The 27,957-nt window shown below is 33.8% G+C and overlaps 2 protein-coding genes across 2 annotated transcripts; one reads left to right on the top strand and one right to left on the bottom strand.

Annotated features, from left to right (window-relative positions):
* The first annotated feature begins 5,752 nt into the window (after nucleotides 1-5,752).
* Nucleotides 5,753-18,120, top strand: LOC105317421 (uncharacterized). Its single transcript, XM_034443550.2, has 4 exons — nucleotides 5,753-5,941; nucleotides 10,425-10,562; nucleotides 11,126-11,360; nucleotides 17,396-18,120. Exons 1-4 carry the CDS (start codon nucleotides 5,780-5,782, stop codon nucleotides 17,980-17,982), a joined length of 1,122 nt encoding a protein of 373 aa, XP_034299441.2. The 5' UTR covers nucleotides 5,753-5,779; the 3' UTR covers nucleotides 17,983-18,120.
* A 508-nt stretch (nucleotides 18,121-18,628) lies between these two features.
* LOC105317420 (uncharacterized) lies at nucleotides 18,629-21,856 on the bottom strand. The gene is made up of 3 exons (XM_011414065.4): nucleotides 21,727-21,856; nucleotides 20,349-21,230; nucleotides 18,629-20,053 (listed from the first exon to the last, which is right to left on the bottom strand). Exons 2-3 carry the CDS (start codon nucleotides 21,212-21,214, stop codon nucleotides 18,778-18,780), a joined length of 2,142 nt encoding a protein of 713 aa, XP_011412367.3. The 5' UTR covers nucleotides 21,215-21,230; nucleotides 21,727-21,856; the 3' UTR covers nucleotides 18,629-18,777.
* Nucleotides 21,857-27,957: the final 6,101 nt, after the last annotated feature.

The raw sequence follows: 27,957 nt of genomic DNA, 5'->3' as shown, positions 1-27,957 counted from the left end.
TAATTCAAGCCATCACTAACATCAAATGGTCATTCTAGTCAAACTCTGGGTCATCTCCAACCTATCAAAAAGAACCATTAGTCAATTTTAGTTCTCTGTAAATATTTTTCTTTTTTTCGAGTTTTAAAAATACTATGTGTCAAATTTTGTGTCTCTTTTTATGCTTTGTTGTTATATAATAAAACCTATTTTTCTATTACCACTTATTCTAAGGTACAGGAATCATTGTGTAGATTCTTTAAGAAAGCATAAAATTATTTGTAAGACTTGTTTGATGCTAGATATATGACCATTGAAAAATACCATAATGGGAATTACTTTTCAATATTTACATTATCCAGTGTCTTTGCCTGTGATAACATTACGTATCGATTTTGTACTATATAACCCATAATACAAATGACGCCAAATTGAGGCGCCAGCGGGGTTTGTTTATTTATATTTAAATATTTAATCGTACGATGGCCTAAAATTATATAAATATAAGTAATAAGGAATCATTTTTTGAATATTATGAGGTGATAATTTCGGTCGGGGCGTGATCAAATCTATCATAAAGCCCTTTATTGGATTTGATCAAGCCCGACCAAAATTATCACCTCATAATACTCAAAGAATGATTCCTTATTCCTTATTTATTATCTAACGCGACCAGTTACAAATAGCAATTCTTCTAGATTGCCTTTGGTAAACAAACATTTTTGCTATCCCTCGATTTTTTGAACTATACATAGCCATGATCATTTAATGACCTTCTTAACTGGACAAATAGCAATTCTTCTAGATTTATCTTTGGTAAAAAAAAAACAAAACAATTTTTTATCCCTCGATCTTGTGAACTATACCTAGCCATGACCATTGAGCGCTCTCACCTTAATAGGACACGTTAGAGTTGTCTCCCGTAGGGCACTATACACTCGAATTTATCGTGGTTCGTTTTTGGGAATTTAATGTGGAGAACATAACACTCTTTTAAAACTATAAAATATATTTTTCAAATTTCTGCTAATAATAAAAATTGTTGTATCTAATCGGTTGTGATGGTTTTACAGATAAAAACTAGATGCTGTAAAAACACTTGCACTATGCTGTTGGACAAAATTGTAGAAAAAATAACAAGTAATACTTGTAGTTTTTTCTATTGTAATGAAAAGAAAAGCACTGAACATATTTGATATTATAATGTTATATGTTAAGTTTAATTTTGTTTCTGTATAATGGAATTGTCTATATGACCGTAAATAGGTCAGCCCAAATTTTCCAAAAAGAGATGCAAACCTGCAGCTAGATGCGAAATAAATGAAGTCTCGCATCTCTTCAAAATAATCTGATAGGTAATAAAAGAAATAAAGAATAAATAAGAACACAAAAGTGCATGTAAGTGTAATTGACATAGAATCAATGCGATTATCTGCAAGGCAAAGATCCAGACAAGATCCAAAGACAAGATCCAGTGGTCCAGTCTCACTGACAAAGCAAATTACAAGTATTTCTACTTTAGTAAATGAAATATAAAAACCTATAACACTGTTAAATCTGTATGTCCCTCAAGCATATACATGTATCACATTCGATCTATATGGTCAAACAAATTGCCTTAATCAATTAGATAAGGATGTTAATAACTTATATTTACTGTTTCCAGTGTCTTTGTCTGTGATAACACTACGAATCGATTTTGTACTGTACAGTCCAATAAATTCAAAAGACGTAGTGTTTAGGCGCCAGCTACTTAATATTTTAATTTCTTATCGTACAATTGCTGAAAAATATATAAATATAAGTAAAAGGAATTATTCTTTGAATATTATGAGGTAATATTTTCAAAATTATCACCTCATGATACTTAAAGAATGATTCCTTATTCCTTGATTATGCATGATTATTTTATGCAAAACATTGCACACTGCAAAAGGTAGGGGAAAAAGTTTAGTACCTAGACTAATAATCTTAAATATAAAATATAAAAATTGAGCTAATAAACTATATACTGTGTAAATATTAATCCGATATACCACTATCTTCCGATTTCTAAGAAATTGTTTTATACAGCTCCTTACAAACACGAACTACAATATAATCGCTTTAATGGATGCAGAGAGATATTGAAGTAAAGACCATTGGAAAAATTTATGTCATATATGTAACCTGATTTTTTTTCTGCAGTGGTTCCTACTGTCATGTTTTAAATTTTGAATTTACTGGGTGGGTGTAAATTCAAGATTTACAACATGACAACATGTAAATTTTGTATTTACACCCACCCAGTAAATTCAAAATTTACAACATGACAGCTTTTATAATACCTTAAAGACAATATTTTTTGTTTTTATGACATATAACCTTGTAATCATTGTAGCATAAAATATTTTTAAACGAAATTATGGAACTTATTTATGATATTTTATATATAGATTCAGATTACAAGGTCACTTGTAATTATTTATTTGTTATTACTTACTATTTCATTCAAATGAAACGGTAGAAGTGAACTTGTGAGCTGGTTTAAAACAGAAAAGAAATGCATTTTTAAATGAGTTAACAGTGTGCTTACATAGTCATTTAATCAACTGGAAAAATCCAGGTTTTTTTATCATACATCTGTAAATGTTGGTCGGTTTTCTTCGCAAATGAAGGAGTAAGTATTTTACGTGGATTCAAATGTAGTAAATGCGATGTTTAGTCCCCTTGTACCTGTTGTTATATCGCAGAAACATTAAATAAAATAGTAGTTCGGCTCGATATTAATACTTATTACATCTATACTCACAAAAACACTTGTTTCTTATTATCTTTACAACAGAAAATTAAAATAAATGAATGTACACGTTCAAATCCTAACTGCGTAGTAAAATTTTACATCCTAAATCGGATTCTATAATTAAAATTGGGTCTATTCTGGTTGTTTGATTTCAGAACTACATGTATCGAGATGATATCTGTGTAATTTAATTGCCTACGTAGTTATCTGTGACTACAGATCAGGGTGTACTGACCACAAAGTTCATTCATGCGTAAAAAGAAAATATGGAATACATGTATATACATGTAGTAGTGGGCGTCTGTTGCTTTTCAATAACTACACAGTTGAACTTTGATATCTCGAACACTGATATATCGAATACAATGGATATGTCGAAGTGATTTGTAAGTCCCAACTACTTATTTTTAAAAGTATTTTACTCTCGATATTTCGAATACTTGGATATCTCGATATCTTCTTTTTCATAGTTATATGCAACAGAAAAACTTAAATACATGTAACACAGATTCCCCCCCCCCCTCAACACCCCACCCTGTATGATATTTTGAAACATATCATTTTCCATTACATAGCAAATCTACATAATCATCAGGTGGTTTTAATACTGTAATCTGTTTGGTAGTGTTTTGTACTATATATACATGCACATTAAAGTTATATAGAATTTTTATTGCATCTTTATCAGAAACATTATACTACTTAAGGGCAAATCGACTTTAAATTTATTGAAATTTTATACTGGTGATATTATATAAATAGTGCCTGTTTGGGAGGGTAACAGTTGAAATTGACACCCCGAGAAAACCATTGTCAACCGACGCGAAGCGGAGGTTGACAATGGTTTTCGAGGGGTGTCAATTTCAACTGTTATCCTCCCAAACAGGCACTATTTATTTTGTTATACTGAATGTCTTTTAAAAAATTTTTAAGAAAATTTTACTGCTTTTATATAGGAATAACGTGAATTCTACAGCGAACCGTACGCGCATAATTTTCGCGCATGTAACATTTTTTAATGTTACCCGTTGCCAAGTGCGTTGCTAACGCTGAGGGTAATAGTAAATATTATTAACTGCGTCTTAACCAATCAGATTTCAGTATTTAACATGAAAGTATAACAATATATTATATGAGACTTAATACATTTTAAACAGTAATCTTAATACAAGTACCTCATGGATACTCCAGTAAATATATAAGTAAGGCTTTACATATATTCACGATCAACCATCTTAGTTTCATGTCAATTCGCAGAGGTTTTTATTTTTTTATTTTTAGGCTGAAATGCAATTAAGGTAAAAAACGATTCCGGTACTTTGTAGCGAAACTTTAAAACTTTTTAACATTGAGTAACAACTTTATTCCTGATGGTTGATATTTCTTATTGTTATACTTTCATGTTAAATACTGAAATCTGATTGGTTTAGACGCAGTTCATAATCTGTTCTATTACCCTCAGCGTTAGCAACGCACTTAGCAACGGGTAACATTACGAATTGTTACATGCGCGAAAATCATGCGCGTACGGTTCGCATTAGAATTCACGTTATTCCTATTTAAAAGCAGTGATGTTTTCTTTAAAATTAAGACATTCAGTATAACAAAATAAATAGTGCATGTTTGGGAGGGTAACAGTTGAAATTGACACCCCGAGAAAACCATTGTCAACCGACGCGAGGGGTGTCAACTGTTACCCTCCCAAACAGGCACTATTTATATACTGTAATATTCACTTGTTTATTTTCAAATTCAAATGCGTCAACAGGATATATACAGATTTTGTCCTTGTATAAATTTTGATTTTGTAACCATTCACACATAAGTAATTCTTTGTGTGCTACCATCTTTTTTATTTCAAAATGCATTAAAATGTTATATAAAATTCAAATCCAGCACTGGATATGCTATTGTAAACTGTAAAAACCATGACCCCAACGCCAATACTGGGGCCCCAAGACGGGTTCAAAGTTCAGCATAAAAAATATTAAAAGGGAATATGACTTTTTAAAAAAAATTCTTTTAAGAACTATTTCTACAGTTAGCGGTATAACTTATAAATTGTTAAATTGGCCCCAAAGCCAATACTGGGGCCCCTGGAGGGGTTCAAAGTTCGGTGTAGAAACATATAGGGGAAAATGTATAAATTTCTTCTTTAAGGAACTTCAATTTGTGAGGTTACTATGTAGATTGTACTAGTAAATTGTACAAACCACGAACCCTTGGCTATTGTTTGAATAACTTTACCTGAAGTAACGCAATGCTACATTATTTTATTTTACTATGTATGCTTTATCGGATGTTCATATCCTCTTACAAGGTCACAATGACCTACTGTCACATTTCCTAATTATTTATAGGCCATTTTCCAAGTTTAATTTCTTTGATACGTTGAGGCTTATGATATTAAGATTTGTCGTTGATGCATCTTAGTTCTTAGTATATGATGTCCAAAAAAGTAGGCGTCATTTTTAGGCTTTTTTTTATATATTAATTGTTTATATGTATCGTTAAATCTTGGAAAATAAGATCCATTTTGTGAGTAAAATAATATTTAAAAAAATTTTATATTTAAAAAATTTAGAAAGAGGTGCAAGAACTTTTGCTCAGGTAAGCGATATGGCCCATGGGTCTCTTGTTCATTCGTTTTTATATATTAAGATAATAATTATTGTTTCTATATTATCTATTTAGAATCATAATGCAACAAGACGCATGACGTTTTAAACCTTTTCAATTGTATTTCAAATACTTGCAGACCGCTTGCATGTACTTATGATGAATATGATAAATAAACATTGTAGAAATCTTTTCCAACTATCTTTATGATGGTCCAGATAGTTGTGTATTTTTGGTATCAGGAACGTATCAAATTCTAATTACCCGTCTTATCAGATATTCCGCTTCAGATCCTACATCTAATTAAGATGAGTATCACATCTGTAATGGCCAAATGAAGCTAAGGCTGTGAATAATATATAAAGCAGCAGTCTCTCGCTGTCCTCACAATGCCCAACCATGAAGCTCCTGAGTCTGTCAGTGGTTTTAGCTAGCCTGTTGGCGGTGGGTGAGCCACACGGGTACATGATAGAGCCACCCCAGCGATCCTCCATGTGGAGGGTGTATGAAGGGTTTACTCCAAATTACAACGACATGGAACTCTTCTGCGGCGGAGTTGCGGTAAGATTAACATGCTAATTTAATGCCCTAGTGCTACAAAAGTGGTATATTAAGTAGTTTTTATATAACGGTATCTTGAACGGATCCAGAAAATGTTTTAGGGGGTCCAAGGGATAATTCTTTTGAGTTTTCCAGATGGGGGGGGGGGGGGTCTGGACCCCGACTCTCCTCTAGATCGGCGCATGGGTATACCCTACATGTAGCAGGTAAAGCTTTGTATACCTTAGTGTCCTAGAGTCCCCATCTACTGAAATTTCTTTACATATAATATGTATCAACGAAATCTTTTATAAGTGAAACATGAAAAAGTTAAATAAAGCTTAATCTTATCTCATAAAAGGGATATCTCTTTTCCCTGCTTGTGGTTAATGGCGGAAATATTTATGATTATAAATTTTGATGTTACATGTTTTGCAAAAGTCAAAATTTATCTACTGTACCCGAACATTTGCAATACGCGCAGAAATCCGTTTCCGCAATAAACCGAACACAATTTTCAAGCACCATTTAAAATATAAAACAACGAAATAATCTGCTACTTTTGTTAGAAGAAAATACATTCATTTTTACGTAAAATGTGTCATCTTGATAAAAGTAATTCTAAGGCCAGGATAAAGCGATTAAGTATGTATATACAATAAATCAAGGTAAACGTGGGAATGATGCGGCGTCTTTAATATATCCGTACCTTGTCAAACACATTCTTGTACTATACAGCCTTCAAAAAATTTCTAATTTTATAACCAAGAATTATAATTATTTTTGCACGTTTCGCATACAAACATGAATAAATAATAGGTTCTTTGTACTTTTATGATATATATACTTTTATGATATATACATATACACACATGTATAATACAGTATTTGTCACTTATTTTGATTTTCACCTTATTGTATCTTGTACATGTTCCTCAAAGTGAAAATCTCTTTATCAGCAAAAGTCTTATTCGCAATTAGAAAATCGAATCAATCACCATCAATTAAATGGATATTTCTGTGCAGAAAGCTTTTGTCTTTTATCATAAATCATTTATGTTGTCAATGATTAAAAAAATTAAAAATGTCGATCACTTATCTTATATGTAAGACGAACGATTTTTGCACGTTCAATGAAGTTATCCTGAATGGTTGATTTAAAGTGGACGAGTTTCCCAACATGGACCAAAATACTAGACTTGAGAATAACCTCCTGAAAAAATTGTTGGAAGCAGCAACCAAGTTCTATTTTTCGAAATAAACTTTAATTTTTACGCTATTTTCACAAACTTCTTTTTCAACTTTGCAGATATTTACATTTGTAAACAAGTGGCAGTTATAATTTTGAATATGGTCCATTTTTTTTCCTTGCTTGTTTCACATGTGTTAGGATATGTTCTATTTTTTAATATGAATAAATCAATAGCGTTAGCGGGTTATGTAATTTTTTTGGCAATGCGATCATACCTTCATAACCCGCATGAATCATCAAAGAAAGCATTTTATTGTATATCTTTATATCTTTCTGATAACTAATTATTAAATTGATTGTGAAAGTAAAAAAAATTCACTAAATTACAGTAACTGTTAGTGAAACAGCAGGACGTTAATAGCTGTGAGACTTTGAGTCTGACATCATCATGATTATTTCGTGCAGTCCGCGATTTTTATTAGGTCGTTGTAAGTTTCGACCAATCGATAAACGGGGCGTGTCGATTCAGTCCTGTCAGTTTCTTGTCAGTTTCAGCCGCTGTAGATTTCGACCAATTGATAAACGGGATGTGTTGATTTTAGTCTGGCTGTTTCTATAGAACTATAAGTTTCCGTAAGAAATAGAGGGAATCATACCCGGTAGATATAAATAAAAAGCTTTCAACAGTGCTTACCTTGAAAAAAAAAATGGAGATGAAATACAGATATCAAACGCCAGTGTGCACAATTATAAAGTAATGTTTTGTTTTTAAAATGCGTTCTCTTTCTTTGATGAGAAATAAAGGGCCAAAAAGCTCAAGAAAACTTACTTGTGCATGTTGAATAATTTTTCATGTCAAATAATAGTACATGACATTTTATTTTAAAAAACGCAATTTTTCTCTTTAGGCTCATTAAATCAGACAATATCCCACTCAAGCTGAAGTCGCATCTTTCTTATCTTTTCCTGCATAATGTATAGAATTAATTTTGGCTAACAATACTAGTTATCAGACCACTGTTCAAAATGGATCAACAGCAGGTACATGTACCGGTACTTGGCCGGTTTTTTGGTCTGCGTTTATACACTAACATTATACTCTAAGGAGACTGAATTATCAAATCACCAGATCTATCTCTAAAAATTTGAATATGATATTTTGGACCAATTAAAACTATTATGTAGTAAAGAAAAACTTTAGATTATTTTTTTTCTATTTATTTATCAATTAGAGCTGAATAATTCTAAAAATGGCTTTGACCATTTAGCCCTTTCAAGAAGAGAATGTTTGAAAAGAAATCAGAAATAAAAGCAATCAAGTCTGAGTGCAAACACTTCTGCGTTTTTCTACAAATAGGTCAATATATACGAATTGCTGAAAAAGAGAGAAACGACCAAAAAAAAAAAAAAAAATTAAAAAAATCAAAAAAATCAGTGTTTGCTACTTCATATAATCATGAGATGTCGAGAGAAACCATGTTTTATTAAGGAAATGAATTTGTTCAATATATAATTTATATAACCGTCTGAATAAATTAACATGAAATTATCGTTAGGATTCTTTATATGTATATCAAAAGCATACTTTGATGATAAGATGATAAAAAAAAAAAATAAAGCATAGATTTATAATTAAAAGGATCTTTGACGTTTTAATTTATATTTACAAAAAAATAAAGAAATGTTTAAATAATTCAACAATGTTATCTTGAGTGATAAAACATCATAATTTATAAAAAGAAGACCTGTCCCGTTCTTCTCCCGATTTCTACGCTTTACAATTGTTTGGTGTTATATATACATGTTTATTATACAGGGTTTAGTAATCTCCCCAAAAGGAAAAACAATTTTGATTTATTTTCCTAAAAAGGCCGCAAGCATTTTTTTTTGTGATATTAATGATGGATATTAAATTATAACGTTTTCATTGCTGTAGATAAGAAGAATAGACAGATAAGTATCTTTAATTATAATTCGCCTCGGATTATGATGGTATCGGAGTCATAAAGATAAAAATCTCCGCTAAACACACGCACCTGTAAATAGAATTCTACACGTAAGCGCTTCGCATGTCAACTGTTTTACGCTAACGGATCTTAGATTTAGAAATTTTATTACCGTTGTCAAAGTTCAACTGAAACTGTGCGGGAAATATCCCGCAAATATGTATTTTTCTCGAAATAAATTTCGAATAAAATTCTTAATTTGCCTAAAATGAGTGCACATCCCCATACTTTCTTTGTGACTAAAATAAAGAAGTATATTCTCCTGTAGCTATAGATCATAATGAATTTTACAATATTTAGTAACCAGTCAATGAGTAGTTTATAAAACGATTTAAAAAGTAAATAGCCACTTTCAATTAAATAATGCTTAACAATTGCATGGAAAAAAAAACCCCTCGGAGGGACAAAAATAAGTATTTTAAAAAGACTAACGTAGAAATGATTAATGAAGAAATGCACATGGTTAAAAATTCTTCTTCGTGTCATTAAGCTGCACAGGGCCGGTGCTATTCCGGTTTCAGTGGTGCTTAACGAATCCATGGGGTGGGGGGGGGGGGGGGGCAAAAATAAGGCACAGGCACGTAGCATTAGGGGGGCAAAGATTTTTCTTAAATTTACATACTGAAAATTTAATGAACATGACGTTGCCCCCCCCCCCCCACACTTTTATGGGACCATGTAAAAAATTGAATTGAAAATAAGAAAATGAACAGTGAAATTGAAGTTAAAGGAATACTTGTCCCCAAACTAACACCCAGCATAAGCCGGTACCCAATTTCATCTGGGTGGACTGATACCAATAATGTAGATAAAGTGCCTTGTCTAAGATCACAAAACAACATCTATTGACCACAGCGGGGTTTAAACCAGTGACCTTTTGGTTACTGTCCTAGCGCCTATGACATCTGAGCCATGTGCTCCACGTTTGATTAAATAAAGTACAAAAAGATTTCATTATTTCATTATTTTTTATTCATTGAATATCCCCTCCCTTAATTTATTGACCAATTATATTTTCACTCTAACTTTTCCTCGCTCTTAATTGTTAGAATTGCTTAATTAAACTACACTGTAGTACACCAAAAAATAAATCTTTATAAAAATGCTAGTGGTCGGTTCAAGTTTGAACTTGATCTAATAATAGTTATTGTATGGAATATTTAGTTTTCACAATGTCTACCTTTGATTTGTCAAAATGTAATTCAAATAACTGACATTTTTTTTAAAAGAGTCTTTTGAATTTGTAAAGGAATAATTGTCGATTGTCTAATTTCACAAGACTTTCATATTAGTATTTTTTACACAGAAACAATGGGATGAAATGGATGGGAAATGTGGAACCTGTGGCGATGCATATGATGCAGAAGTTCGTGATAACGAGGCTGGAGGAATCTACGCTACTGGCGTGATTGGACGAAATTACACACGTGGTCAAGTCATCACGGTATTTAAAATATAATTAAAAAACATTCATGCAGCAGAAAACCTCTAAAGTTTTTGTGGGGAAATAAAATGTCTTTTCTCTCAACTCACATTTTGACACTGAAAAAAAAACCACTCCCATATTTGTCTACACGGGTACCCTTGCTATTGTTTTATTGTGTCATATTTGTATGCTTAAGGCGTCATCCGTTATATGTAAAGTTACGCCAAGTTTGTATTGCCTTAAAAATTATACACATTACTTTCAATTTTCAATGTTTTTTCTTAGGATTAAAGAAGTACAAACAATAAATCATTCAAAATCTGGTCCTAGTAATAAAAATGTCATGTGTTGGTGTGTTTCGATAATTACGGTTTGCTTTCAGTTTCAAAATAAATCAGAGACACGCAATATCTTTGTTTAATCAGTCATTTACGTTCTTGATTCATTGGAGAATGTCCATATTTGTCAGATTACACAGCTCACAAATTGATTTTTAATAAACCGGTCAGCAACGTTACTAGATACATATAGTAAGATACATTGTAAGATCAATTTAAACGCATATTTAATTGCTCTTTTAGGTACAGATTCGGCTAACAGCATCTCATTTAGGAAACTTTCAATTCAAAATATGCCCCCACAACAACCCAAAAGTACCCGTGACCCAGGAGTGCCTCAACCAACACAAACTGAATTTAGCGGGAACAGACGAGCATCACTTCTATCCCAAAGAAACAGGATATTACGACATAGATCTCCAACTTCCGCTGGACATGGTGTGCTCACAGTGCATTCTTCAATGGCATTACACTGCAGGTAACTGCTCAAACTACACGTATTAAAATGATGCACGGTGATCATAGATGTACGAATTAATTAACAGATATTTTTAACATTAGAAACGGTTTTTTGTGGAAGTGAGATTTTTTGGAAGCTGTTCAACGACCTTATTTTATTTCAAAGAGTACATATACATTTACCGTTAGTTAATGGGCGTTTACTAAATTAGTACATGCATGTTTTAACATTTTATTATTTATTTTAAACAATAAAATTCTTTCTTTGGTGATACATGCGGGATATGAAGGTGGCAACATTGCAGAAAAAATACATAACCTGCGTTAGCGGGTTGTGTAAATGTTTTCTGCAATGGTCGCTACCTTCATAACCCGCATGATCGAGTCATCACAGAAAGCATTTTATTGTTTATATTTAAGCTACATCTTTCTGTTAACAAATTAATTGTAAAAAGTAAGGTAAACTAGATCTCGTTACGAGTAACGAGTAGGTCTTCCGTCCGATTTTGTTTTCATATGATACGATGAAATATCGATATTCTCTGCCAAATCTGCGATCTTGGTGAATCTAGGTTTTTTGTCTCGAGACCGAAAACGGACGAACAAAAGAGGTTTATGAAAATAAAAGCTAGGGTTTTTTATACATATGTTTAGTGTACACTACTGTTAATCATAGCAGATGAAACACCAAAGATAATCAGTTAAACTTGTGAAAAAAATGAATTGTTTGAACTCTTCTGGTGAGTACCGGAAGTGACGGTTGACAAAAGAAAACCCGTTAAATATATCTTCAATCGATTGTCTATCATTTATAAAAGTTTGTGTCTCAATCACTTACAGTGACTAAAATCTCGCTGGTATCAATTTTGTAAAAAAGGCTAAGTACCAAAGATATTTGAAATCTTGCTTGTTTTCAAGTTATCTGTAATATAGTTTACGAGTGTCTTGGCTCCTCATTTAAGGGGCCAGCCCCTTTTTCTTGAGTTCAATCGACAGTTCTCACGAATACTAACATTTTTTGTTCTTACACCCATCTAAAATTGTTGTTCATTTTTGAGATACAAATGATTGAATATTTTAGGGGCCAGCCCTATAGATCCTTAATGGGGACAGACTTTGGAGTTTTGATTAGTGGAATTGATTAGAATCATCAATGCAAACATTTTCTTTTCTACATTGCCTAACAAAATATGTCTCCTTCTCTAGATATATTGCATCAAAGTTTAAGTACTTTGGCCCCTTAAAATCCCTAATTACGTCATAAATGGGTGTGAAAATGATTTTACCTGATAAATATTGCTACAATCAACAACTTTGCTTCTATATTGCATTACCAAATTTTGATCGTTTTTAAGTTATTTGCAATAGAGTTTACGAGTGTCTTGGCTCCTAATTTAAGGGGCCAGCCCCTTTTTCTTGATTTTGTTGGAAAGAACGTTTAATTATCTACTATATTTGTTATATATGTCTTAACAAAATATCAACTGATAAAAAGATACAGATGAAAACGTATGAAGAATTTGAATGAAAATTCGTACCCAATTTTCGTGCCTACGCGAGCTCCAAAAAATGGCGCCACTGGCGTAAAACAAAATAATAGTGCACAACTTCAGACTATAGACTACCTATCCTGAAAATTTCATAGTCATATCTCTGATAGTTTCTGAGATCAGCTCTGCACAAAATAGGTCGTAAAAATGTACAAAATGGCCGATAAATCGGTACCGGAAGTGCCGACAGGAAAAATCTCAAAAACGTATGAAGTTTACATAAAGACTCATCTTCTCTGAAAAAATGGTCGAAATCGGTCGAATAGTTTTTGAGAAATCTCGTGCACAAAATTTGTGGAAAAAAATAATAATAATAATAATAACTAGATACGATCTCGTTACGAGTAACGAGTAGGTCTTCCTTGCGATTTCTGTTTTTAATCATACCATGAATAATCGATATAATTTTAGAATTACCCCCCCCCCCCCCCCCACACAACCAAACTTTCAGATAATGTATACAAATCCCTAATTACGTAATAAATGGGTGTTGCAATGAGTTTTCCAGATAGATATTGCTACAATTAACAACTTTGCTTTTATAATGCATTACGAAATCTTAATCGTTTTTATGTAATTTGTAATAGACTATACGAGTCTCTTGCCCCCCCCCCCCCAAAAAAAAAGGGGGCCAGCCCCTTTTTCTCGATTTCTTTGAAAAGGTCTAAAGAATACTAACAATTTTTGTTCTTACACCCATCAAAAATTGTTGATCATTTCTGAGATACAAATGTTTGAATATTTTAGGGGCCAGCCCTCTAGATCCTTAATGGGGACAGGAATGCGTGTTTTGATAATAGGAATCGATTTTAATCATAAATTCAAACATTTTCTCTTCTATCATGTCTAACAAAAAATGTCTACTTCTCTAGTTATATTGCGTCAAAGTTTAAGTACTTTGGCCCCTAAAATTCCCTAATTACGTAATAAATGGGCGTGGCAATAATTTTTGTCTAATAGATATTGGTACGATCAACAACTTTGCTTCTATATTGCATTACAAAATCTTTATCGTTTTTAAATTATTTGTAATAGAGTTTAAGAGTGCCTTGGTCCCTTAATAAAGGGGCCAGCCCCTTTTTATTGATTTTGTTGGAAGGAACTTTTGATTCTCTACCACTTTTGTTATATATGTCTAAACAAAATATCAACTGATAAAAAGATATAAATCAAAACGTGTGAAAATTTTGAATGAAAATTTGTGCCCAATTTTCGTGCCCAGGCGGGCTCCAAGAAATGGCGCAACAGGCATTAAACAACTACATGCTGCACAACTTCAAACTATAGTCTACCTATCCTAAAAATTTCATATTCATATCTCTTATGGTTTCCGAGTTTATAGCTGCACAAAATGGGTCGTCAAAAATTACAAAATGGCCGTCAATTCGGTACCGGAAGTGACTACGAAAAAATTAAGAAAAATGTATGAAGTTTAGATCACGCCCAACCATCTGTGAAAAAATGGTTGAGATCGGTCGAATAGATTTCGAGAAATCTCGTGCACAAAATTTGGAAAAAAAAAATAATAATAACTAGATACGATCTCGTTACGAGTAACGAGTAGGTCTTCCGTTCAATTTTTTAAACGATTCCATTAAAATATCAAAGAAATTTCAGAATTTCCACTCAACTCCTCCCTTTCAGATAATGTATACGATTGTCAATATCCTTTCAAATGCTTAACAAAGAGTTTTGCTTTATCACATACAGCACATTAAAGATTTAAGATTTTAGTCCCCTAATATCCCTAATGACGTCATCAGTGGGTGTGGCAATGGGTTTTAAAAACTAATATTGTTACAATCAACAACTTTACTTCTATAATGGTTTACAAAATCCTAATCGTTTTTAAGGTATTTGTAAGAGTTGTTTTTAAGTTATTTGTAATAGAAATTACGAGTCTCTTGGCCCCTAATTAAAGGGGCTAGCCCCTTTTTCTTGATTTCTGTGAAAAGGTCTTAAGAATACAGACATTTTGTGCTCTTACACCCATCTTAAATTGTTGTTCATTTTTGAGATACAAATGTTTGAATATTTTAGGGGCCAGACCTGTAGATCCCTAATGGGGACAGACATTGGTGTTGTGATAAGTGGAATCGATTTAAATCATAAATGCAAACATTTTCTCTTCTATGATGTCTAACAAAATATGTCTCCTTTTCTAGATATATTGCGTCAACGTTTATGTACTTTGGCCCCTAAAAATCCCTTATTGCGTAATAAAGGGGCGTGGCAATGATTTTTTCTGATAGATATTGGTATTATCAACAACTTTGCTTCTATAATTGATACCAATATCTTTATCGTTTTTAAGTTATTTGTAATAGAATTTACGAGTCTCTTGGCCCCTGATGAAAGGGGTCAGCCCCTTTTTGTTGATTTCTTTGAAAAGGTCTTAAGAATACAAACATTTTTGCTCTTGCACCTATCTTAAATTGTTGTTCATGTTTGAGATACAAATGTTTGAATATTTTAGGGGCCAGCCCTGTAGTTCCCTAATGCGGACAGACATTAGTGTTTTGATAAGTGGAATCGATTTAAATCATTGATGCAAACATTTTCTTCTCTATGATGTCTAACAAAATATGTCTACTTCTCTTGATATATTGCGTCAAAGTTTAAGTACTTTGGCCCCTAAAAATCCCTAATTACGTAATAAATGGGCGTTGCAATGATTTTTTCTAATAGATATTGGTACGACCAACAACTTTGCTTCTATAATGCATTACAAAATCTTTATCATTTTTAAGCTATTTGTTATAGAGTTTACGAGTGTCTTGGCCCCTAATTTAAGGGGCCAGCCCCTTTTTCTTAAATTGAATAGAAAGGTCTCATAAATTCTTACATTTTTTGTTCTGATATCTATTTAAAATTGTTCTTCATTTTTGAAATACAAATGTTTGAATATTTTAGGGGCCAGACCTCTAAATCCTTAATGGGGGCGGAAATTCGTGTTTTGATAAGTGGAATCGATTCAAATCATAAATTCAAACATTTTCTCTTCTATGATGTCTAACAAAATATTTCTGCTTCTCTAGTTATATTGCGTCAAAGTTTAAGTACTCTGGCCCCTAAAAATCCCTAATTACGTAATAAATGGGCGTGACAATGATTTTTTCTAATAGATATTGGTACGATCAACAACTTTGCTTCTATAATGCATTACAAAATTATTATCGTTTTTAAGTTATTTGTATTAGAGTTTAAGAGTGCCTTGGCCCCTAAATAAAGGGGCCAGCCCCTTTTTCTTGATTTCGTTGGAAAGAACTTTTGATTATCTACCACTTTTGTTATATATGTCTTAACAAAATATCAACTAATAAAAAGATATAAATCAAAACGTGTGAAAATTTTGAATGAAAATTCGTACCCAATTTTCGTGCCCAGGCGAGCTCCAAGAAATGGCGCAACAGGCATTAAACAACTACATGTTGCACAACTTCAAACTATCGTCTACCTATCCTGAAAATTTCATATTCATATCTCTTATGGTTTCCGAGTTTATAGCTGCACAAAATGGGTCGTCGAAAATTACAAAATGGCCGACAATTCGGTACCGGAAGTGACTACGAAAAAATTAAGAAAAATGTATGAAGTTTAGATCACGCCAAAACATCTGTGAAAAAATGGTTGAGATCGGTCGAATAGATTTCGAGAAATCTCGTGCACAAAATTTGGAAAAAAAAAATAATAATAATAAGAAACAGTACGAAAACAATAAGGTCTTCCGCTGGAAACGGAAGACCTTAATAAGAAATCGTACGAAAACTATAAGGTCTTCCGTTGGAAACGGAAGACCTTAATTAACTAAATTACTGTTAATGTACATCAGTACGTTAGCTTAAAGGGTCATTCAAATCGTTTCCCGTGGGCCCTTAAGTCTGCCATTTCTACAGAACTATGAATTTAACAACAAGTTTCAGTAAGAAATAGGGGAAATCATTCTCGGTAGATGTAAATATTGATCTATAAAGTGATTTGATTGATGTAGTCATATTTTGTAAAGAACAAAAGAAACATTCTAATTTCATTACTTTCGAATTTGTTGTAAATCTTTTGTTCCAAGTACAAACAAGTCAAAACTGCTTATGCTGATACCACGTCCCCCTTAAACAAAAACCACGAAAAAACAAAAGGGCGATTCATCAAACAAAATTTAACTTTTACTAAAAGAGGTAACCATTTGTTTTATCATACGAAATTTACGTTTATATAAATAGAGTTTTTAAATCAATTACTTTGGACTCTTTTTAATGTAAACGACATCTACTAGAGATATTTTCACGAGCTTTTGTCGTGATTTGATTTTTTTATCGAAAAAAAAAAATGAGTCAAAGTTTCCATGAACCTACAACGACTTTGACATCTTGATTGAATACTTCTCATAAAGGGTCAAACGTAATCCTCAAGATTTATATATAAAATTTGTTAATTTATAATATTAAACACTGTCTGTTTGATTTATCTACTGAAAAGTCATTAATTATCTTCTGTCTGTGCGTAGGAAACACGTGGGGATGTGCGCCAGACGGGGACTGTTGTCTAGGGTGCGCCTCAAAACAGGAGACCTTCATCAACTGTGCTGACATCGCTATATTTGACGATGGCGGCGTGGCACCGCCCACCTCTGGGCCATCCACTGGAAATCCCCCAACTCAGGCGCCGACTACGGCACAGCCCACAGAAAGACCGACGACCCAGGCCCCACCGACAGCGGCCCCTACAACTCAAAGCCCCGCCACACAAAGCCCAACTGATGCCCCCACGACACAGGGCCCATCCACACAGTCGCCGACCGACGACTGTGTGCTGATGGAGTGCCCAGTGGGCCTTACCTTGATGTGTGATGGCACAGGAGATCTTGCTGGGGACCTGACTCGGCAGCGATTTTGTAACGACCACTGTCGACTGCAAACTGCATCGTGCACTACTCAGTTATGCACGTGTATGTGCAAAAAGATAACCTGCAAGGCTGTTGGTGGCTACGAGGGCTCTCCGACCCACGACGACTGGTGCCAGACGATCTGTACTCAGGATTCGAACCTCTGTCCAGATCACAGGGACCAGTGTCAGTGTACGGAGGACCTGTAAACAGTTGAGATTATGATTGTATATATAACCGCTGTCGATCTGGTCTCTTCTACAGTTTATTGACTTAAAGGAATTCTTTTTTTTTCTTTAAATGGGTATTATATTCTGTCTTTACTTTACTCTAATAAACAGGAAATGAAAGCGGAGGATTTGTTGCATGACCTCATAGAAATAATAAAGTTTAACCATTTTAAATTATTGATTATTTAAGACTGGTGAAATCATTACCACCTGACTATAATTGACGTCTGAAGGAAGCAAGCTTTCGTAATGAGAGAAAAAAACACAAATAACTCATCAACAAATGTTAAACATGTTTAACTTCAATTATTATTCTTTTGATTCGTCGGGGTTAATAATATTGTAGATCGCAATTCTTAAAAGCATCTTTGCGAAGACAATTTCGTAGATTTGTTCCCATGTATAATGGAAACAGACTGTTTTATCCTTAATTCGGGATGTTAATCTTCTTAATTACACGAAAAATAAAATCCTCGAAAATATTAACAATTTCACAGTGATAATAATTACTGCATAGTCTTAGCCATACATATAGCGTTGTTATACATTTCTATCAGCTTTCGTTATGATTTTCAATTTTCTAATTTCTAAAACTGCAAGGAAATGCGTCATTGAATAAAAAGTGTAAAAAGTATATTTTATTGAGGAAAATAATAAATTAATATAACAAAAAGACTGAAATCACACATAGAAAAATCAAAAGCTTCCATAGGAAAAAGCACCAGTCCATATAAAACAATGAAAGCACTAGAGTCAAAGCATATTTACATCATATTAATGCACTCTGAAGTCAATCGGGCTCTTGTTAAGCTGTATCCCCGGGAAAGCACCCTGTCGTGATTGTTGCTGCTGTTTAGTCTGTCCAGACATTGCAAAGCTAGGATTAAAGACCTGAGTTTTCTGTATAGAGTTTTGATGTGGGTTCCACAGTTGATGGTTCTGTAAATTCAATGACTGTTGGAGTTGTTGTTGTTGGTTACCTTGTGCCCAGCCTTTTGGTGGTTCGCCCCACTTTTTGGGTTCTTGAATTGGATTCCAATTTGGCTCTTGCTGGGTATGTTGATCATGAAGCTGATATGGTACATGTTGTTGTTCTTGTGCTGGCGAGTCTAAGACAACAAGAGCTGGTTGGCGAGAGTTGGATGACTGGAGTGAGTTCATGCTAGATAGAGAACTCATAGAATGAACCAGCTGGTGATTTGGAACATCAACACTCCTTGTCTTTTCAAAATGTCCAAAAGGTATATCCAATTCCCTCTGCATCATTGGATTATAATGTGCAGCAGGAGGGGGAGGAACGTAAAGTTGTTGTGGTTGCTGTTGTTGCTGCTGACGTTGTGGTTGCTTTGGACGAGGTTTTACTGTTGCTTCTTCTTCATGCAGCGTTTTCATATACTCTGGCTTGAATGCATCGAGGAGGTTTCTGATCGTGTTTTTCCTAAAGGATTCACTAAATCTATACGCTGGGTTGACGTTTGCCGATATGACTGGTAGATCTTTACGTTGCATTGTATTTGTTCTAGCCGGAGGACTACTTGGATTCACATTGTATGAACTTTGTGTTTCAGTTCGTCTTTTGGTCGTTGGCTTTTGTGTTGTTACAGTTGTTGGTTTTCTAGTTGTCACCGTCGTAGTTGTTGGAGCTTTTGTTGTAGGTTTTGCTGTTGTGCTGGAGGGAGTTGTTACTTTCTGTGTTGTTGATGTCGTCGTTGTTTTGGGTTGTGAAGTTGTGGGCTTTGTAGAGGATTCAGTTGAAGGCACAGTCGTAGCGTTGGTGACTGCGACAGGCTTTTCTGTTTTTGCAGGTGTAAAGGGTGAGTAACCCGTTCTGAACAGAGGCAGAAGACCTCTCCTTGATATTGGTTTCAATGTTTTAAAAGTGGTGGGTGCGGTCATGGGTGTCCCAGTTGTTTCTGTTGTCGCTGTTGTTGTCGTTGATATAGTTGTTGGTGCTGCTGTTGTTGTTATTATGGTTGTGGTGGATGATTGTGTTGTTGCCGTTGGCGTTTCTGGTTGCAAACTAGTTTCTGGTTGGACTCTATTCACGGTGCTTTTTAATAAAGAACAAGAGACGATAAGGTCTTAATTTAGCCCAAAATACATACAAGATTTTGAGTTAAAGATTAACTTCAGAGTTGTTGATTATCATATGACGTCATTATTGTTTACTCTGTGTTTGAATAAAATATTCTTGAACATACTTCTGCAGCCATGAACTAAATTTTGATATAAAAAAGTGCGATACAAATAATGACGTCATGTAATAATACACAAGATATTAGCAAAAAAGAATGTGAGAAATAGTGAATATATTTTGAGCAAAATTGCCTCATTATGGTCTCTACCTCTTTTTTACTGGGGTCGACGTTTCGGAAGCTGCTGTTTCTGAGGCTGTGAATTCATTCGCAACTGTTTCTGGAGGTGCTGTTCCAGTCGTAGACCTTTTCGTCGTTATGGAGGCATTTATCGTACTTGTCTTCTGGCTGGATCGTTCGTTCTTCAGTGCGTTTCTTTCACTTTCCGTCAAGAAATTTCTTTGAATTCCTCTTGATCCAAAATCAAATGGAACTTTACCAAAGATTATATCATCCAGAGTTAGGGCTTCTGTCTTTGTCATTTCCTCGAGTCTTTTTGTGTCAATCAGGTCCTTTGGTGGTTCGCTTTCTTTGGGTTCCGTAGAATTATTGGACACTGTTCTCATCGCTTTTCTGAAAGCAGACGACGTCACTTTAAGTTCAATCGGCGAATTAGGCAGAATGGAGGCTGAGGTGGGAGACACAAAACCACTTGTTGTCGATCTAGAGGAAAACGTGACTGGTCTAGACGAGTATTTCTGAACTAGTGGTACAGACGTTTCTTTCTTGATCTCATAGCTAGTTGATTGTTTCTTGTTACTGTCTTTGTAATTGAAAAAGTCCAGTTTGGGGTCGTTTTGAACTTTGAAAGGGGAATCCTTCAATAGTGTTGGTACTGTTGGAACTTTAATCTCTAGACTAGCCCCAGCCTCAGTCGTAGTTTTGAAACTAGTCCCAGAGTCTGATTTTGGTTTAAAGACAGCTTCGAAATTTCCAACAGCGGAATATTTTTTGGCCGGATTGTTAATGGGCGAACAGGTGCACTCACACTTCATATTTGAGTTAGGGACGTATGCCAAACCACAAGATGTTAGCGTCGCTGCCAGCAGGAATAGCTTGTATGTCAACCACGCCATTCTAAACGAACGACACCTTCAACAGAGATATACAAAGTAAACCATTTGCAAAAAGACGCTGTTCTAACTGACATATAAACAAATGAGTTATAAAAATAAAAGAGGATGTCGTGTTTTTTGTGTGTTCCTGAGTAAGTATGTCTTAATGACATCGTGATTGTCCATAAAGAGAACTTTTTTTGGGAAAAAAATACATACTAAGAACATTACAATTAGATTTTTTTTTATCAAACTAAAAAAACGATTGATATTAAAGCTGAAAAAATAGTTGGGAATTTTTTTTCTGTAATATTCTTCTATATTTTCAATTTTAAAAATAAACATACCAAAGTACCAAAAATGCGTATCAAATAAAAAGCATCTAATAATAAAACGATATTCTTATTTTTTTTTTAAATTTACAATATATTAAATATTGAAGTTTCTCTTCAAATTAGTTAAAGAAAATAAAGTAGTGGAAACCTTAAACTTCGTAAATTGGTCTAGATTTGAAGTAATCTAAGATGTCTTACCTGTTACGTTAAAATCCGTCTGCTCCCTAGCGATCCGAACAGTAAAAGACACTGGGACTCATTTGTACAATTTGAAATTCATAAAGAGGCCAACTGGGGCACGCAGAAATCCGTCATTGTGTCACCATATCAAAATATTCGTTTGTCATAAGGGAAATTAAAAAAAAGAGTATGTATATGCAGTGATTTAAGGTATGATTGAAATACACTTTGGTCGAGCATCTTATAATGAGGGGGGAGGGAACTAGCGGCCCTTTGGGTCCTCTTTTTGTGTGGTACATAAAGTGTCGTCAGTCTCAAATGATGAGAAAAGATTTTGAAATTAATTAAGGCTGAATTTCATTATAAAAAAAAACAAGTTTAGAATTTTTTAAAGTTGAAGTGTCCATGCTAGATGCATGGAAATGAATTTTATTATATGATCACTGACGTCATAGGAGAACCACGATGAAGAAGATATTCAACACTAGAGGGATCCAATTACGGGAACAAAATGTGTATTGTTTTCCTTTTGCTTCCTATGAGAAGGCAATATGTCAAGTCTATTTAAACATTTCATTTTCCAATTTGGGCTTTGTTTTAGTGTAAAGCCAATCTGACAACGCCTACCGCACCACGGGAACGCGGTTTTTGAAATCTTCATTTCATAGACGTTTGCCTTTTACTTCAGCAATTTGCTGATGGGAATTTGGGCTTCTTGAAAGTTTTTGAATTGGAATTTTAAATGAAAACTTAGTTGATATTTACGCATTTGTAAATACTAGTATGTATCATTCTAATGGTCTACCTGTGCAGGTTATTTTAATATGTTTTTTAAAATTATGTTTTCATTGATTTATTAATGCATGCATGTTGAATGTATGCGGAAACGACTGCTAATCAGGTATGAAAATTTGTATATAATTTTTCCGCTCCCAGACAAAATTTTCACTACTGTTAGTTTTAAGTGGTCGCTCTAAATTCAGAAAAAATGAGAAATAAGACTGGTAATATTTTCTCGGACTCTTTATTGTTTTAAAACATATTTTGAATTAACTATATGATACAATACTGTGGATTTTGATAGTCTATTTCTTTTTCCTATATTCTTTCAAAACATGTTTTCAGTTTCCAATGTGTTCAATCATGATAACTGAAGAATCTGAATGAAATTTTAACTATGTGTTATATTTCGGCAATTCATTTATATAAAGTAGGTTGCTTGTCGAAAAAGAAATAGGATCTCTGTGTAGATTTAAAAACAACAATTGATGAATTAGAATGGATTGGTTGATTCGTTGAAAAGAATACCAAAAATAGCAATCATCGAATTCAAATGATAATACATGTAAGTGCATATCTAAACGGTTCGCATAATATTAGTTTAGAAAATATAACTTTTCGTAACTTTTAGGGTATTTACTGTGTCGCAAATTCATTCCTTAATATTTAAATAATTCATATTTATAAAAAGAAAGTGTTTTCAATTAATGTTTATTGTGGGCATTATCATATGAATTATCACAGAGGTCTTGTCGTGATTTCATTCACTGTAAATCTACGATCATATCCGTGACATCAATTATTCTAAAAGCCAACTTTTTGAATAAACATCAAAAACTAGTGACCTTTTTCTGAAATATTGAAATTGCGCGAAAGAAATTAATGCATCCGGATATGTCGTTATACCATTGCACGTTCGCATTTATCCCCTTCTATCTATATTTTTTTTTGTTCATAACGTAAATGTTTGTAATAAAATTGCAAATAATTGTAAAGGACACCATAGTAAGGGGAGAATATATTTGCAAATCGTTGGCCACTGACTTTTAGTATGTTTTGTTACAAGTAAATTATTAATGATGAATTAATTTTTCTTCAAATTATTCAGACTTCTTTCGCCAAAAAAATTTCGCAGAAAAAAATGCATGAATGCCTGATAATGTTCTTAATCACCTCATAAGATAGAAATCTTTGGCACACACCTGTAGTTTTGCCGTGCAAAGTCGTACAGCACTGATCAAACGTCTGCCTGCATGTGATTGTTATCGATCAGAGACGCTGACGTCAGGTGACAAGTCGAATTAACACGATTGATAGTTCATCAATCGTTGATTTTTTTTAAATTGATATAAGCTGATTTCTCTAACATGAAATCTCCACAATTTCAATGGTTGTTTGTTGATTAAATTCTAGTAACATTGAAATAAATAATGGATGACCACTGTGGGTTTTTTTTTATAGGTGTGATTGCTTGTAAACCTAATTTTATTGTATATGAAATGGTCTAATAAATCATACAGCCATTAGCAATTAAAAAATACATGGTGAAATGGCTTGAAGATGTTAACCACATCCAACAAATTACATTCTACACGTCCCCTTAGTAAACAAAAATAACTTTCAACGGAGCAAATTAGATTGTCTTTATTTTTTTTACATGAACAAATAACCAATTAAGTTTTGCAAATGGCACCTTGCATGTAATTAGACAGATGACATATTACATGTGAATACGTAATGTTAGGAGTTGTTCCATTGTGCATAATCTTCACAAAAGAGGTTGGCTTCACTAAGTTGACAACCACAGGTAATAAAAACGTACAGCAAATTCTCTTCGAAACGATACACTCTACAGCTGTTCAAAGTTATTTTAAGACAAAGGTCTCACTAAAGATACAAACAAGTTTAATAGGAATCAAGATTTCTTTATGTATTACAAACCCACATAGGTAAATAACGCCAATCGAAGTATATTTTGAACCATTGAAACACGCGCAACGGAGATTTTGAGATAATTCAATGATGGCGATTGGTCTTTATTCAATCGTTTATTTCCTGTTGTCAAATATTACTTAGGAGTATAAAGTGTACTTTATTATAAGAGCCCATCAAAATATTATGTGCGCTGTAGAAAAGGTATGATGATAGAAATATATATTTGGTAAAATAAACGACAATGTTCAAAAATGTAGTCGAATTTTTTAAAGTCTTGGAATGACCAGCAAATTCGTATCCAACTGTCATTTGCCGTTGTTTAATTTTAACGCGAAAGTTTGAACGTGTTTTCCCTAATCATTTATACTTCACCATTGCAGATTTGTGGTTAAATTTTGACACATATTATTCTCTCCTTCTAGCTAATTGCTGCATATAAATTTGAAATAAAAATTAACAACACCGTGGTAGACTTATAGCCGGGACTCTAGTAAATTGGCAAAATGGAAAAAAAAATACCGCGAACAAAACTTGTTTCAACAACTTTCAAATTTATTAATTGCTGAGCTAAGATAAATGGTTGTCCTTTTGCCAACTAGATCAATGATAATTTCATTAAAACCGCGGTTAGTTTAAGAATCCATGTGAGTATTATCTGTTAATACACAGTTTTCCTTCGAGTAGTTTGTAGCATATATTCACGTTCAAATCCCACTACAGTGTAAGATTAGCCGGACTTGGGATCCTTGCTATTCTAATTGAGGAAGCGGCGACTGTGGTTTAACGTTGTGGTTCCGCTTATGACACAGTCTGGCAGTTTGGATGAAGCCGGCAAGTCCGAGGACGATATCACATACAGAAATCAACAGTATGATGATTTGGAGAGGCAATGAAATCTCGCCGGAGTCTCGTCGGGTATACGTCTCCGTGAAAATAAAGAGAGCGTTACAACAAGAGGTCACCTTAAAGATGGCGAGAATCCACAGCCGATACACCGTCTTTAACTCATTTCTGCAACAACACATGTTAATAAAGGTAATAGAGACGATGAAGGAAACACAGAAGGCTATCCAAACGAAGAACAGCAAAGTTCGAGCGTCCGAGGAAAACTGTATGATTCCTGTTTTCCATATCAAAGCTAACTCTAGCGAGTCAAAACTATAACCAATCCATATTCGGAAAACTAAGCACATCCCCGGACAACATAGTGTGGGGTGCTCCTTGAATTTTTGACTGAAACAAGCGAGAACGGCTCCACAGGCAAAGATGGTGAAATCCGTAGGTTTCTCGAAAAATTCTTTTAGCATGTTGAGAATGATGCTTTCTAAGTGTAGTCCATTTGTCCTACGATGACTACTATCTAATGCACCTATCAGTCGCGTAATTGTGTGGACGATTTGCACAAATAACGTCCATTACGCATCCTTCTGACAATGTGGGAATGAGAGTTTAGGAATGGTTAACCGAAAATGAGACGATAATTGTATCGAATTCTGGCTTTATTGTTAGTAACCTCAAAGTCAGCAAAATCCTGTGTAACTGTCTGTGGTGAGGAACTATAATAAGCATCACGGTTACATGTCGTGTTTAGATTTATAGACTATTGGAACCTTTTGAAAAAGAAGAGATTTTGTACCAAGACATAGGAAATTTAGGAATTTTAAAGCTAAAATATATTGGTTATTTATTTACGACATCAATTAAGGCGGACAAAATATTCAGATTTTTTTAACACACTATTTTGATATTTTTCTCTCAAGATTTCATTCTTTATTTGAGAAAAGCAATGAGATAAAAGGAACAGGAACCCCAGCACTTCGCTTCTTTTTAACTTAATACAATAAAATGGACAAAACAATTAAATATTTCCCCCTTGGTATAAATACAGTGTAGATATGATAATGGCTCTTCCTTATCTCTGTTAGCCTATGGTTTGTGATCCGCTTCTCTTTCTCTCAAAGTTACAAAGACGGTAACTGGTATTCACAATCTAAACATTGTTTCTGTACCACCCCTAACTCCTAAATAAAAAAAAAATATATTATAATGCCTATACCCATATATTAAGTTGATTTTAATAGTTTTACACCAAAAATGTCATTTTGCATGAAAAACTACTTGAGAAAACATAACTCTAGCTAGAACACGCGTGTAAGAAGTACAAGGAAACCATTATACGCCATTTCCATATGTGTAATGGCTTTTGTTTTATTTATTTCTTAAAAAAAGAAGTATTCCAAATTCTTTGTTTATTACTTTCAGACCAATGATTAATTGAGGTTTTCTATACACCTTTTCAATAGTTGATCAAATTATCGAGGTGCGGTTAACCATTACAGAGTCAACAAGTGGTTCATTTCCTTAATAAACAAAAATCTTTTCCCCCTCTGTTGTATTACGCTTCGGTCCAATAAACGCTAGCACTTTCCACAACCCTCTCCACTCCATATAACTAGAACAGAGATCTGTGTACTCTATTGTTGTGGACCTCTTACCTGAACGTTGCAACACAGATGTTGGCCGACATCGCTCTTAAATTCACTATTTTCCCCTCGTAATTCGATAATTAATGACAAGTCCATGACAAGATTAACCAAAGTTTGATTTACGGTTTTACATTAAGTGTAAGGCGTAGATGTTTTAAGATCCACTGAAACTTCAGCAGTAAACTATTTAGCCATGAAAGGCTTAGAGATAAGCATCCAGGAAATTCTTAGCAGCATGCAGGTGAGGAAAATTAAATCAACAAAAAACTGTAATTGCAGTTACAATTCTTTCCTTCCCATTTTGAACAATCTTTATTAGCCAAGTTCCACCTTTTCTTCTCAAAATCTTTTTTACGAGATATATTATACTCGATTCGAAGCAAACCATAAAGACCCCGCTTGAGCATGTGTCCCCTTCGTATATTTTGTATATTTCATAAGTCATGTATTTGAGTGCGTGTTTTTTTTTTTTACATGTCATCTATATTTCGAAAAAAAGAAGAAGAAGAAATGTACAGTGTACATGTATGTACATTCACGGAGGTGGCTTGGTTGCACAAACAAGAAAACATGACACAGTGTACATCGATCAATACAGATTTTTGCCTTTAACGATTTGAAATCTAATTATTCCAAAGTCTTGTGTGAGAGCTGATCTACAACGAGAGTTAATTAATAAAAGTCTCATTAGAGTTTGATAAAGGTCGTGTTTTTCGGTCACAAACATTCCATACTGACTCGTTGTACACACATAAATCATCAATAATGAGCACTCCCAGAGGAAAGGAACGCAGAACCATACTAATGTAAACAGGAGCAGCCCAGAGAACAAGCCAGATCCCAATTGAACATCTTCAGAAGTTATATAAGGAATAAGGATTCATTCTTTGAGTATTATGAGGTGACAGTTTCGGTCGGGGGCGTGGTCAAATCCGATATAAAGTCCGAAGGGCTTTATGATAGATTTAACCACGTTCCGACCGAAATTATCACCTCATATGATATTCAAAGTATGATTCCTTATTACTTATATTCATTTTATTTCCAA

Source organism: Magallana gigas, chromosome 2 (genome assembly GCF_963853765.1).
Source record: "Magallana gigas chromosome 2, xbMagGiga1.1, whole genome shotgun sequence".
Classification (NCBI taxonomy): Eukaryota; Metazoa; Mollusca; class Bivalvia; order Ostreida; family Ostreidae; genus Magallana; species Magallana gigas.
The sequence above is the reverse complement of the archived record's forward strand: the minus strand, read 5'-3'. Positions and strand labels throughout refer to the sequence as shown.